Source organism: Aulonocara stuartgranti (assembly GCF_965226115.1).
Source record: "Aulonocara stuartgranti genome assembly, chromosome: 7".
NCBI lineage: Eukaryota > Metazoa > Chordata > Actinopteri > Cichliformes > Cichlidae > Aulonocara > Aulonocara stuartgranti.
In genome coordinates, this window is record NC_138945.1 from 20,191,157 (window position 1) to 20,205,617 (window position 14,461).

The window sequence follows — 14,461 nt, forward strand, 5'->3', positions numbered from 1 at the left end:
ATCAAAAACATTTCCAGTGAGCTATAAAAAAAATATGCTTTTAAAAAAACATTTTGCTCTCCCGCTCCCACATCAAAGCTCTCGAATGTTGAAATTCTAATGAATCGCTTTTGTATTCAAGCTGCTCCCCGCTGGAGTGACACTGTTAAAGGAATACACCGAAAGAGACAGACAGAGTGAGAGGGTGTGAGACCAAGATGAAGTGTTTTGTGTGTTTTGTTTTGTGACAGGTAGGAAGTGAGTCAGACATGAGAGAAACATCCTTTGGGTTTTATTTATTTTAAACCTTAGGGGGAAGACAAGTCACAGTACTGTAGGACAGAGGGAATGAAAGAGAGGTAGGTAAGGAATAAGGAAAGGTGAAAGGAGAGAGATAGAGGAGCTATTTTTTCACGTTTATCATCTTTTTGATGCTGTGGTGATGCTCAAAGGGTACGCCCAGCTCATCTGTCCGTACTTGCTTCAGCTTCTTCGTTCCTCTGCTCCTGGAGATTTATTTATAGTGAAGGTCAAGTGTGTAGGAGAGGAAGTGTCGTGTGGTTTTAGGGTTTCAATTTCAGATCAGTTCAAAATGGCCAGAGGGTAGAGAGTCTGTGTACTGGTAATGCTTATTGAAATTTTTGCTGATAGATGTCCAATTTACTGCAAACTGCAAACGAACAAGTTGACTGGCAACATCTGCAACAAACAGGCCTAATGCTTCATTAAAAAATACATATGGGACAAACTGAGGAGATATCTGGATGGTTGATTATTAAAGAATTATCTAGCAATAATTCAGATTTCAACTAGTCTGTAGATTAAATACTTAAAACCAGAGGCGGAGCCAGACATTTGAAACACCCGGGGCTTAGCCCAAAAGGATAGTATGCATGTGGGATTTTTTTTTCCCTTGGGGGGGGGGGGGGTAGAAATGACTGAAAGATTAATTGGCTCTGTTTTGAGTTTTGTTCAAAAAAGAATGACTTCATATAGGGAAAAATATATATCACATGTGCAGGACACCTTAAACTAGTTTTTTAATTAAGCAGCAAGGCAGAACAAAATCAGGGCCGTATCAAGACACGAGGACTAAACCCCAATTCAACCAGACCAAGAACTGATCCAGAATTAAAACAGGACTACAACAGTTCAAAATCAGGACTACTTGGGATTTAACCAAGACAGAACCAGAATCAGAACTAGATGATAGTAGCACTAAAAATCATCATAGACCTGCACTACATTTATTTTTTAATTTTACCAAAGTACAATATTTAGATTGAGAAAAGTTTATATAATTATTTAGCCTTGTTGTGCAAACAAGCCTGCATAACTTAATAAATATAGAATTTGAAAAATAACAAACCTAAAAAGAAACACTAGGTATGAGATACATGAGTACCTATGATACGGTGATACTTTTGGTAAACAACCATTTGACTAACATGTGTGTCTCACCTGCTCTTGTTCATCTCTGTTCTGTCCTCATTCTCCATCTCCCTCTCTGTTCCTCTCTCCCTCTTTGTGCTGACAATCATCAAATATACAGACATTTACAAACTCTTCAGATAAAAACACAAACACTTTTTAATTGTAACATCAAATCAGACTAAATGTTTATTTTTTTAGATTGATAAATATAAAAAACATATTTGTTAACTTTAAGAGTAAAGAGAGAAATCGTCTGTATTTCTTAATTGCAAATGGCACCAAATTGTATTCAAAATTGAGCCACACTTATGGAGCTCCACAGTTCTTTTCCTGGTGTTTTGGTTGACATCTCTTGATTTTCCCATGTCACAGAAACAGGCTCTGTGTTTTGCCTTATATGCATCCACAGCTGTGCCACCTGTTTACTCACATGGACTCTACTAACCTATCAGAAGCTTCTTCAGCTCAGAATGGAATCGTCTGGAGTTTTCTTATTAATTAACAATAAACTTAGTGTATATGTACTCCTAAATTTGATGAAAGTGATAAAAAACAGACAGCTCTGTCTCTCTTTATTGTGACATTTAACTAATTCAAAAGATATTTCAATATTTATCTAAAACAAAAGTTTACTCTAAATTGATGTTGTGCAGTAAAAATGTTTTATGTTTTCTCCCTAAAGTGTATGTAAATATCTGGTTACAAATGTGAATATCCTGCTGTGTACTGAAATTCCTCTTGTTTTGCATACAAATATACTGAACAACATACAAAGCATAATATATAAAATAACATTTACCTGAGTTTTTCTTTGAAAGAACCCTCTAATGTCCATTCTTATATTTCAGTACATAACTGAAACCGATTTAGTCGGGGAGGGTAAGAACTGAAAATATGAAATAAACACACGTAAGCTAAGAATCTCTAAAAAAAAAATAGCATTTGTTCGGCTTTTCATTTCGCCATTTGTTGATTCACTTGAAGAGCAAGTAACGTAATATTGGTCAAGTGATCAGTTTGATATCAATCTTTCGTGATGCACCGTCATATTTACATTATTTGTACGGTACGAATGATTTGCTTTGGTACCTGGTCAAACTTAAGCTCTCCTTAGTATGGCTGGCTCCGTCTCTCCAACAGCGCACTGACGGGCAGCAGCTGCCCCGCCCCCTCGCTCAGTCGCTTAGTGCCTGAGCTTGGATCATACCAATATCAGGGGGGGATTCACGCACAGTCGTAAATTCCCACAGTGTGCACTATGTGCTTCGAATATTGTGTGTACTTTTTGTTTTATACAGTTGTCAGCCAGGCATCTAACTATGAAAAAATTGCACTCCAAAATACCCCGGGCTTCTGACAAAACAACCCGGGCTTAAGCCCAGTAAGCCACCCCCACGCTCCGCCCCTGCTTAAAACCCAATAAGCCCTATGCACATTCAGAGTGAATTACAATAATCAAGATACAAGAAAAACTATAGCGTGCAATAAAAGTTTGAGATTATTGGCCGACTGTATAGCAGATGGTCTGATACTGCTGTTTTAGAGGACTAGTTTGACATATGTCCTCCTTAGAGAAGCTGTCAGGGCCAAACATGAGAACCTCAGTTTTGTCACTATTGAGCTGGAGGAAATTTGGTCAAGGAAAACAAAAGAAATAAACTGGAAAATAAACAAAAATAAGAAATAAACAGACCTTTCTATTCTCAGGTTGTGAGATTACTGTACTCATCCTCCAGAGGTCACCATTAATGCATCTTTGACTATTAAAGACTATTATTATTATTATTAGTAGTAGTAGTAGTATTAATATTATTATTATTATTATTATTATTGTTATTACAATGCTAATTCATTGAATCTTGGATCTTTATTTAATTTTTTGACCATTGATTACCTCTAATAACCACACTGCATGCTTGTATATATTTTAGATGTTACACATATCACAAGCTCCTGTTAATTATTCTCTTTAATCCCTGACATTTCCCGGTCTCTCTCTCTCTCCTCCCTCTTCCATTACCTGTGCTGTTTGACATGTAATATTTTCTTGTTTCATCAAAACATCTAAATATCGGGGGGGGGGGGTTTCTTTTTAAAAAATTTTTTCAAACTACAGCAAGCCAGGCTAGAGACCTGCTGTCTAAGATGCTGATTATCGACCCTGCTAAGCGGATGTCAGTGGATGAGGCCTTACAGCACCCCTACATCAACGTGTGGTATGATCCGGCTGAGGTGGAGGCGGTGAGTAGGACTTCAGCAGAGCTGCGTATCGATTACCATCCCAAGCTAAATCCTCCTCACCCGCCCCTCCCATGTTTTAATTTGTACGCACTGATAGTGATTTATAGCATGACTAAACTGCATTGTTTTAACCGCTTGCTATTTTGACAACTTTTGTTCACATCTAATTTGCATTTTTTTTCTCCCTCACTTATATTTTTAGTCTTTAGTGCAGAACCAAACGTTTTTGTAGATTTCTGTAAAATAACCCAAAGTCTTTGCTGGTAAATTTTCATGCTACACTGAAAGATTTATATAGTGGGTTGTTGGGTCTTGTAACATGAGAGGGGTGGTGTTGCTGGTTGATTTGGTGAAATCTGGCGTCTTCATCAGCGCCTCATTAGTATGAGGTGACAGTGAGATTGGGTAAAAAGCCATCTGCAACCCGAAAATTTTTTACAGCAGTACAAGTAATGAGAGCATGACCAGCTGATGAATGTCAGTGCTGCTGTTCTACTACGTGAAATATCCTGTTGCCTAACACACTCACTGTATAGTAGTTTTTCCTCCTTTATAGAAGATTTCATGACTATGGCCTTGTCTTGTCATCTGGTGTCTGATGGTTTTTAAAGATGACTTTGTTGCTTCTGTTGATGTATAACATGGCTGTGAATGGCATTTCAACACGTTTTCTGCTGTTTTCCCCCCCTTCTCTAATGTCACCTCATCCTGATGAAGGCCAGAGATAACATCCAAATATCCATGGTAAATAACAAACTCCCTACATCAAAGAATGCACTGCAATTGGACTTCTTCGACTAAAGAGTGTAAATGAAAGAAGATTTTTTGGACACATGTGGTTCAGTGCTTCTGCCATATTTGAAGATATTTAAAATCAAGAGAAAAGAGACTGTGTAATGCAAAGAGAGGAGCAGAAAATGCCAATCAAATGAAACATCCAGAATATGTGGATATTGCAGTAATCACAGACTGTATATAAAAGATGGAAGTAACTTCTGGGTCTGAGAAGTGAAGCCAGTGCAGAAATGACCTTACTGTTCTCTTGATCTATGATGTATATGTTTATTTAAAAGAGATAATGCATATAAATTACCACATTAAATTCATCATGTTAATATGCCAGATTTAACCACATGGGCTAATTTTTATGTGTGGCTCGTGCCAGGTTGAATGAATCAACAAAACAATGATTGTGAGCATAATTAAACAGACACAAAAACATGTAAAATAAAACACCAATCTAATATATAATATAAAACTAATATTATTCTTAACTAAAAGTAGCACAGTGCTATTCAGTAAATACTGTACTGACTTTATGGTAACTGTCAGGAGTTTAAAGTCTTTTTAGTACATCAACATGTTATTTTTGTAAATGATGGTTGAAATTAAAGTAAAATAGATGATAAAGTGAGTGCTTTATTGTGCAATTACCTAGTGACTAACTCGTTGGTACTATAAGAGTACACAGTGTCCTGGTTTATTAGTCATTTTCACTCCATGCTTTTCATTTTGTAAATCAAAATGCAGCAGACTTCAAAACAGATATCCACCAACTAATGGGTCACATCAGGGTGGTTATGTCCATCTTTTGTATACAGACCGTGTGCTGTTTTCAGTGGAGCTCAAAGTAACTGTCACATATAAGCAGTCATTGTCAAGCTGCACATGCTTCACTCTGCACATAGACCAAAACTCGTATGTCACAGGAAACCTAATCTATTCATTAAAAAAAAAAATCGTAATAGAATACAAGGTTTTAATATTTACTGTAAGAATTTGTTTTGAAGAGAGCTCCTTAGCTACTTCCACAGCTCCACAGCGTTAACATCTACAAACAGTTGGTTTGTCCTGCTGTGGCCGCTCAGTGCTGACCCATAACAGTCCCCTCAGGGTTACACCAGAGAGGTTCCTTGGTGGTCGTGTCACCCACACTGACAAAGATGGGCAGGATTACGATGTCGGAGTCTGGGGAATGAGTGAATGAGTAGTTAGATGGGCTGACTCGATGCCAGTCAGCGTATTCTTGACCTAGTAGACGAGATGACAAGTCCCGTGAGGGAGGGTGTGGGGGGAGAGCACTGCTGCCAGATGTTTTCTTATCTCACTATCCTGTCAGGTATTTAGTCCTGATTATAAAGAATGACCTATTTTGAGACATTTTTTGTTTATAAATGGCAGACAATGAACTTATAATGCATTTTATGGAAGTAATACACTACTGCTTAATTTTTATTTAAATTTAATTCATAATCAACATGTGCCGAACTTTTAGACCCGGCATGCTGTTTGTTTTTTTCCTTCCATTTGCACATTTGAAAGATGCATATTTATAACGTGATCTTGTAAAATCTTGAGCTGCTTTCTGTAGGTATTGCACTTGGGAGTAATGCTAGGCCGTTAGCTGAAATGTTACTAAACTGGAATTGTGTTCTCTCTCTCTCTCTCTCTCTTCTTTAGCCTCCACCTCAGATCTACGACAAGCAGCTGGATGAAAGAGAACACTCCATTGATGAATGGAAAGGTGAGTGCTGCTCATCCGGGCTAAAAATAAAAACTCAACAAAGCACACATATGGTAGAACGATAAAAAGCTGTATATTATATGTGCAGTAATGCACTCGATTGCTGTAATTTTTTAGTGTTACCATGCATTCGAATGATCTTGTTTTTTAGTAGTTAATGGTAATATGAACACTGTCTGCATAGATGGGTGCAGATTGCACATATTTTTGTCACTTAGTGTGTTCTACTACCTTTTTTCGCACCCCTTGCAGAACTTATCTACAAAGAGGTGATGAACTTTGAGGAGAGAACGAAGAATGGCGTTGTGAAGGGACAACCTTCACCTTCAGGTACTCTCAGTGCATAAGCCTAACCGCTCTGTAAGTGAATTTAATATAACCTTACTGGAGTTATCCCTTGTAATTAGAAAAACCCATTGTGCTGTTGACCACATGTCTCTGTCCCTTACATCTCAAGTTAAATGTTGTTCAGTTCAGTGATGTCACTTTGTGCCTGATGATTTGTAAAGATTGCTATTCTGTGATTGCTAAAATTGCTTCGTAGTACAGGTTAATTCAAATGCCTTTATGATTGTATGTTTATATGTATTACATTGCTGTGTCTTAAGCTTTGGGTTTTGAGGGGTCTGTCTCAGGAAATGTCAGTCTTAGACTTGGCTATAAATGCCCTCAGAGGACAAAAACTGCTATTCTTATGATGTGCCACAGGATGGCAGTATAGAGTTACTTTGAGCATACTAACCAGCCCAGTCAGCATTTGCCGAGATCCATCTGAAAAAAAAGAAAGAAAGCTGCACTGCTTGTTTGAAACCACAACCACACTGCATGAAAACAGTAAGAAGACTGAAAACACAAGGAGAAGAAATTAAACGGAAACAGACGGCTCAGATCAGAGAACACCTTTCTGGGTGTCCTCTTTCAGTTTATTGTACAAAAGCGAGTGGGATTTTCCCTCTTAGAAAACTTATAAATCATCTCTCACCATAAGCCGGGCAACAAATATCCTTAGTGCCAAATATAGTTAAATAACATGGTGCTCGTTTTTGCTCTGTCTCTCTCGGCCCGTCTCTAGAAAATCCACGAGCTTCATCTTTCTTCTTCTTTCTATCTACTTGTAATTAAGCAGATGGGCCGCTGTATAGCATCTGACGCAGTGCAGGAGCTGCAGACGACAGTGTCTCATTGCAGCATGAAGAGAAGACCTGCAATAACACACAGTCAGACCCACTTTGTGTGTTTAGATTATGATATTTTTAATGATGTTAACAGAAGATTTTTCAGCCCAGTGCTGCAGTATTTATTTGCACGACACCGTGCATTATCTCATTATCTCCAAGAATATGAAGAAATGAGCAACAGTTTAGTGAGTGTGGAAGATATGCGTGTGGGCGTGACGCTGTGATGTGATTCAGACTTTAATCACATATTACTGCTTTTGCCACAGTTTCTGTAAAGGTTAATAATATGAGGTAATGACTTAAACTCCCATCTTATATATCGCCGTGTAACTAGTGTGGATTATTGCACGGTACAGTACTTTATGCTGTGCTCCTCTCACACATGAAGCTTTAACTGTCACTTCTGATTAGTTACCCTATAAAACCGATGCGCGCTATTAATCTTGCTTTATTTAAACAGTTACTCCCAACAGGAAACAGACAAAAACAGCAGACTCACAGCGTGCAAGTCCTCTGCACAAATTACTGCATTTGGTCTGTTTCCTGCATCTGCTTTAAAGTCTTTTTTTAAAGGCTGACAAAGCAGGAACCAACTTCACAGAGGTATAAATTGGTCACTGCGTGCTAATAGACAGAGCATGTAGTCACACACACAGTTCCAATTAGGCTTCTGAGGATGTTGGAAACAATGTAATTTTTTTTATGCATAATATCATTATGTATATTATTTATTAGCTCATTAATGTTCAAAAGCAGCAGATTGCTTTTGGGGAAGTACCCCAAGTTCCCTAATATGCATACCTCTGACTTTAAAACAAGGTGATTATAAGATTATTAATATTAGATTATTAGTCTACCCTGTAACCAGCTATATAAAACAAGGACCTGGCCACCATCTCTTCACCCACCAGGTTTTGGACCATGGGTCTTGAAGTTTCAGCATTACTGTGTCCAGATGAATACTCTAGTTATGGATGGATACCCCACCTCATACCCCTAGAATCTATCCATAGAGGGAAAAATCTCTTTTGTAATGGGCTGTAAATATGCTTTATAACATTGGGCATCTATGGGGACTAACTCACTTTGGGAGCCAGGTTAAAGGAATTGGCACTTTTGTGTTGGCTTTATTTTCAGCTCCAGAGGTTGCCATTTGTTACACACACAGACACACAGACCTGTATGAAGACATAAATCATTTTAAGGTATATAATTAAAAGGAAATCATTAAATAGCAGCTTGTTGGCATATAAATGACAACAACAAGCCACGCTTATGAACTGCTGAAACACTGAAAGCCTTTAATGATATTTCCCGTGGAGCCTCCCGGACCCAAAGCTTAATTATCTTTGTCTCATTACAGATGCACTGTGATTGTGATGCCCCACAGATGTTGTAAATGTTGTTGACATCTCTATCTCATGGAACAGCTAATCATGAATCAGCATTTATCTCACTCTAACCTGTGTGTGCACTTGTATATCTCCTGCGACTGTTTCTCTGCTCGCGTCTTGGCCAGGACTCTTTTACGTTGTAACCCCCCGCTGCTGTTGATTCCCTTAGCACAGGTGCAGCCGTGAACAGCAGCGAGAGCCTCCCTCCCTCCTCCTCAATCAACGACATCTCCTCCATGTCCACCGACCAGACCCTGGCCTCAGACACTGACAGCAGCCTGGAGACCTCTGCAGGACCCTTGGGGTGTTGCAGGTGACTAGCCGCCTGCCTACGCAACCCCATGTTCTTCCGAAGGTGAAGAACCCAACAAAAACGACCGCCGGAAAATACAAAGGCAAAAGAAAAAGACAAAAAAAAAAAGAGTAAAGATCAAAATTAATATATTAAGAACAAAAATATGAGATATAGGAATCTGAATTTATGAAATCTAAAGCCTGTGCATTGTCACTGAAAAACAGCAGCGGTATTCAAGTAAATGAGCTCAGATATATGTTAATGATCCTCTAGTTGCTTTGCTTATATTACCCCTCATATTCTTGTATATGGCATCAGATCAAAATGACCAAGCGCTTAGACTTGCATCTCCTGTAAAGTGCATATTGGCTGGCAGCTGGTCTCCCAATTCCTTACAGACAAAAAAAAAGCAACCAAAAGAAAAGCATTTATGCTCCGATCATTGTGGCAAGGTGGGCTGCCATTTTTGCTCATCACTACTGTTAAATGGGGACTTTCCTCTCTTTCCTTCCCCAGCCCCTCTCCCCTATTCAGCTCTTATTTAATTACACTGCTGTATTTTAACATTGTGTGAGACACCGCCACCTGACCCCCCCCCCCCCCCAAAAAAAAGGCTTCCTGATGTGTTTTCATGTGGTAACTCTGCAGGGACACGTTCCTGCTGTTACCAGGAGTGACCCCCCCCTCCCCCCTACCGTGGTAATTTGTAAATATTGTAATTCTGTACAGCTGAAGGGCACACAGAGTGGGACTGACGGCCAGTAAACTGGGATTTTTTTCCTTCTATTTTTCCGACTAGCACACCTTGCCACATCACCGCTTTCCACCTCAGTTGCCCCTGCCTATTGCTGTAGTCCTGCATGATTAGATTTAAACAATGCTAATCTCACTGTATGCTAACGAGTCTATATAGAGACTTTTGTTTATATACAATGTAAACTAACTGGGCACAGTAGGACGTGTGAGTGTGTGTGTGTTGGTGGACCACAGGCAAGCCAATAAGACACTGATAAAAGTGGGGGCTGTTTAGGACGTAAAGGGCCAGTACACACAGAAATAAGTTATTCTGATTGTGCTCAGACTTCACGAGACAGCCTTCAAGAAGTCTAATTTGTGTGTAATGTCCCTTTTTATTTCCCCTGGCAGTGTATGATCGGTCCTTTAACCACAGCCCTGCATGTCATTGTTTATCATTAACCCCTCACAGGCACAGGAGTTGGATCGGTTTCACTGTGGAATAACCACAAAGAACCTTTTCCCCTTTTTGTTTGACTCTTTAAAACAGCAGAAGTGATACAGTGCTGAGTTTTTAAGACAGGTGATGAGTGTTAACCTTGTAGCTATGGCTCGTCTTCTCATCTGCTTTATATCACCGCACACCACACAAAAATGTCGCGACACGAGAAAGCACCCATTAAACGATTTCATAGGCGAAAGATTCTTTAATTTATTGATTTATATATTTTTGATAGATGGAATCTGAACATGGCAAGTGCCTTTTGGAATGAAGCATTGCAGGTGCAGAAATGATATATTTTTGTTTCCCTCTGTTTTTTCTGGTTCTGCCTTAAAACTGTCTGAGCCCCAAAGCTTAACTGTTTTCCTCGGTGTTTCCATTAAAAAAAAACATCCCACAAATTTTTCTTTTTACATTTTAATTTGACCTCTTTGTTTTGTTTTTTTAAATTTCTCCTACAAATTAGCTATATCTTCTCTAGCTGGGGTGCAACGCTCAAATATTCACATGCAAAATGCATTTGCACTTTGCAAAGGCTTGGCAGCTGTACTGCTCTAATCTCAAGTCACATCTCACATTTATCTGTGCAAACTCAGTGTTCTTAAATGAAACAAGAATATAAAACAGTTTTTGGCAGACTGAAATAAACTGAGCTCCACTATGGCAGAGTTTATTTCACCCACTGTGAACCTGCATGGGCAAGTTAGGGTAATTTGGCGTAGTAAGACCTTGGAGCTGGATTTATATGGACAAAACATACATAATTCCCTACTTTAGGCATATTTTGTTTCAAAAGGTGTTTTGCGATGATCCGGTAAATGACAGCAATTAGGTCAGATGAAGAACACGAATGCTCACACTGACTTATTGGAGCCTCCGCATGTATGAAATAGATTCAGTCGCTGCCATGACTTTAAGGAGATGTGGAGACATCGTTGCCACATATTTATTTCAGTGACAGTACAAGTCTGTAACTTTCAGTTCAGCTGCTGCTGTACAATGACTCTTTTTTGGAGTTGTTTTGTGTACAATCGCTCACAGTCCTCCACGTTATGGAGATAACTTCAAAAAGCTACTTTGTTAACACTCTTACTCCCTGTGGCTTGTGTATAGTGAACCACACACAGACTAACAGACTAACCTTCGCAGAGCTCAGAGGGTAACTGAGGTTGGCGTCTCCAGAATAAGCTATGGCTAGCTTGGCTTTTTGTTCAGGGTCTGGCCAGGGCAATCTTTTAAAACAGGGTGCAACTTTGATGAAATCTTTTGTGTTTAAAAAAAATGTTTTGATGAATTTCTCACAAAAGGGGCGCAGAGTCGACCTCTACACCACAAACACACAAGGTACTGTTGCAGTTTTTTCTACAGGGCATTTCTAACCATCCGAACACACTCTTCTTTCTGTATCTTTATACGTTCTGGTCACGGAGAACAAACACTAACATTGCTAATGTGTTTTTTCCCCCCCAGTTTTTCTGAATGTGAACTGTTTGATCTTTTTATAAGACATCCCTCCAGACAATTCTGTTGTGATAAAAGGAGCTTTAGTTCGGGTAAATAAAGAAGGAGATTGAGCTGGATTGTCAGCAGTGAATGTAAAAATGAACGGTTTAACAATCACGCACATCATTGATGCTCTGCTCATCAGTGTGTGTGTGTGTGAGAGAGAGAGATTAAATCAACCAGCATTCAACACAAGTCTGAGTTGAAAGGTGTGATGTGACGTCTGGAGAAATGATTTTGCAACATGTCTTCATTTTTTTTTAGAATTTTAATACGAGATCATGACTTTTGTGCAATTATTTTGAAGAATGTCAATGGCGAGTAAGCACAGTTGTGTGTTTAGTAGTAGTTCATGTGTGTATTCATGTTCTGTCACTTTGAATTGAATTAGAAAACCACTGTCATTCCAGCTTCTAATTTTTGGGAGGGGGTCTTAAAATGACCTCTTATGGATTCATACACTATGAAAAATGATTACATGTCACACGTTGTCACACAGCTGTGCCAACTTAAAAAAAACAATCTTTGGATCTCCAGCTTGGCAATTTTCACCTTTTTCTTTTAACTTCTATTGTAAATAATAACAGTTCAACAATGCAATAAACACTTTATTGCACTCAGACAGGGAGGCAAGCTACTGCAAGGGGTCGGATGCTAAAATGTTTAGAGTCTTAAATGTGGAACTCTACAATGACGAAACCCTGTATAGCTCATCTGAGTCAGGTGATGTTGTTATTCAGTTCTTTTCTGATTCCTTCTCTCTTGTTTCTTTTACTCCGTGCTGTTTTAATGAATCATTCCTTTGACATTGTCAGGTTTAAAACAAAAAAAATTCAAAAAGAAACAAACAAAAAAAAAAGAAATGGTATTGTTTCAGGCTGATCTCGAAGCTTCAGGCTATAGCGTTTCAAGTAAAGTCAAAAACAAATGCAAAAGAAAAAGAAAAAGAAAAATCTTACTGAAAGCTGTTACTGTAAACACATTTTAAAGGAACTGTGTATGTAAAAAATATTATGTATTATGTATGTGGTTGAAAATAAACAAAACCTTTGACCTTGGGCGTTCGTGGACCTTTTCTTTTTACCTGGAGACTAATTTAAATGCACTGCAGATTTGTTTCAGGCCTTGCTGTCGATAGGAACCATTTATCCAATCTGTCACTGTGACTCCTACACAGAATCTAATGTGCTTTCAGGCACTTTCAGGTGGATACACAATCTTAAAGCAGAGCCATTAACTAGTTCTCTGACAGAGAAAAATAATGTAGCATGAGAGTGCAGCATGAGAACAAGCGCACTGACCTTTCTCAGAGTATACCAATGAAATGAAACGCACTCGATGGCCACTTTATTAGGTCTACCTGTTTAATAACGCAAATCACTGATCAGCCAGTCAGTGGGGCAGGATGTCAGTGCATTTAGGCATGTAGATATGTTTTACATTACTACCTTAAATTTAAACTATGCATCAGAATGGGGGTGAAGGTTCATTTAAAGTGATTGAAAATGTGGCTTTGTTGTTGGTGCCAAACCACGTTGCAAAACCATTTTTAGAGTTTACAGAGAATGGTGCAAAAAAGAGAAAATATCGAGCGAGTGGCAGTTCCCTGAGCAAAAATGCCTTTTTGATACCAGAGGTCAGAGGAATATAGTCAGACTCCTTAACATGCAGGCAAGCGCAACTAAAGAAAAACATTCATTACAACTAAGGGATGCAGAAGAACATCTCTGAATGCACAACATATTAAACCTTGAAGCAGATGAGCTACACCTGTTGACACACCTTTAAACCTTAAACGGGAAACAGAGGCCAAAATTGAACAAGGGGACACTGGAAAATGTTGCCTCCTCTAATGAATCTTGCTTTTTGCTGCCATATGCAGATTATAGGGTCACAATTTAGGATAAGCAGCATGAAAGCATAGATGCATCCTGCCTTGTGTTGACGGTTCAGGCTGCTGCTGGTGGTGTAAAGGACCTGAGCGTTGTTTAAACACCACCTGACTATTGTTGCTGACCCTGTCCATTCCTTGGACCAAAGTGCGTGTTTCTTGAAAAAGAGTGCACTGTACAAATGGCCAGATCTCAATCAGAACGAGGAGCCAACAAATATGCAACAACTGTGTGATGTTATCATGTCAACATGGACCAAAATCTCAGAAATGTTTCTAGAAATTATTCGATGCCACAAAGAATTAAAGCAGTTCTGAAATCAAAAAAAGTAAAAGGTGTGTAGTGAGTGCAGATATAATTTCTAACCTAGCCGTGCCTTTTGTGGTAAGACAGTAGGCAGCATCGCTGGGCATGACTACTTTTGGCAATTTAATTTTTTGCATCAGCTAATACTAATACTGATTTCTCATGTACTTTGTTAGCAGCAGAAGAGATCAGACACTTGAAATTAGCAGCACAGGAGGCCTCGAGGATGTGGTTTTTTTTATTTTAGTAATAAGTCTTATAAATCTTTACAATTCTAGTTTTTTAAAAGTGAATATTTTCCACTTTTCTCCAAGTTAAATGACTCAAAAATGTTTTTCCCTCTAAACAAAAATAACAACAAATAAAAACAGCCCTGACTGTCCGCCCACTAATTGTGTTAACGTGAGGCCAATCAGATGTTCTGCCTCGTCTTCAAACATTAGTTGGACATTTGAAAAGGAAAAATGACAACAGAGAC

At 38.8% G+C, this 14,461-nt stretch overlaps 1 protein-coding gene and 1 long non-coding RNA gene across 10 annotated transcripts in view; one reads left to right on the forward strand and one right to left on the reverse strand.

The window, feature by feature from the left end:
* mapk10 (mitogen-activated protein kinase 10) overlaps positions 1-11,964 on the forward strand; it is a 42,889-nt gene extending 30,925 nt beyond the window's left edge. For 4 of the 9 annotated variants that reach the window (XM_082538208.1, XM_082538211.1, XM_082538212.1 and 1 more), the window contains exons 10-14: positions 3,530-3,654; positions 4,372-4,398; positions 6,115-6,178; positions 6,431-6,508; positions 8,925-11,964. In XM_082538208.1, the coding sequence (XP_082394334.1) occupies positions 3,530-3,654; positions 4,372-4,398; positions 6,115-6,178; positions 6,431-6,508; positions 8,925-9,067 (437 nt within the window). In that variant the 3' untranslated portion in view covers positions 9,068-11,964. Of the gene's footprint in view, positions 1-3,529; positions 3,655-4,371; positions 4,399-6,114; positions 6,179-6,430; positions 6,539-8,919 lie in introns of all 9 variants that reach the window. The other 5 variants (XM_082538210.1, XM_082538209.1, XM_082538213.1 and 2 more) reach the window with 4 other exon arrangements.
* LOC309710273 lies at positions 1,144-2,818 on the reverse strand. Its single transcript, XR_014277698.1, has 3 exons — positions 2,503-2,818; positions 2,213-2,299; positions 1,144-1,509 (listed from the first exon to the last, which is right to left on the reverse strand). It is a non-coding gene; the product is annotated as an uncharacterized lncRNA (long non-coding RNA).
* Positions 11,965-14,461: the final 2,497 nt, after the last annotated feature.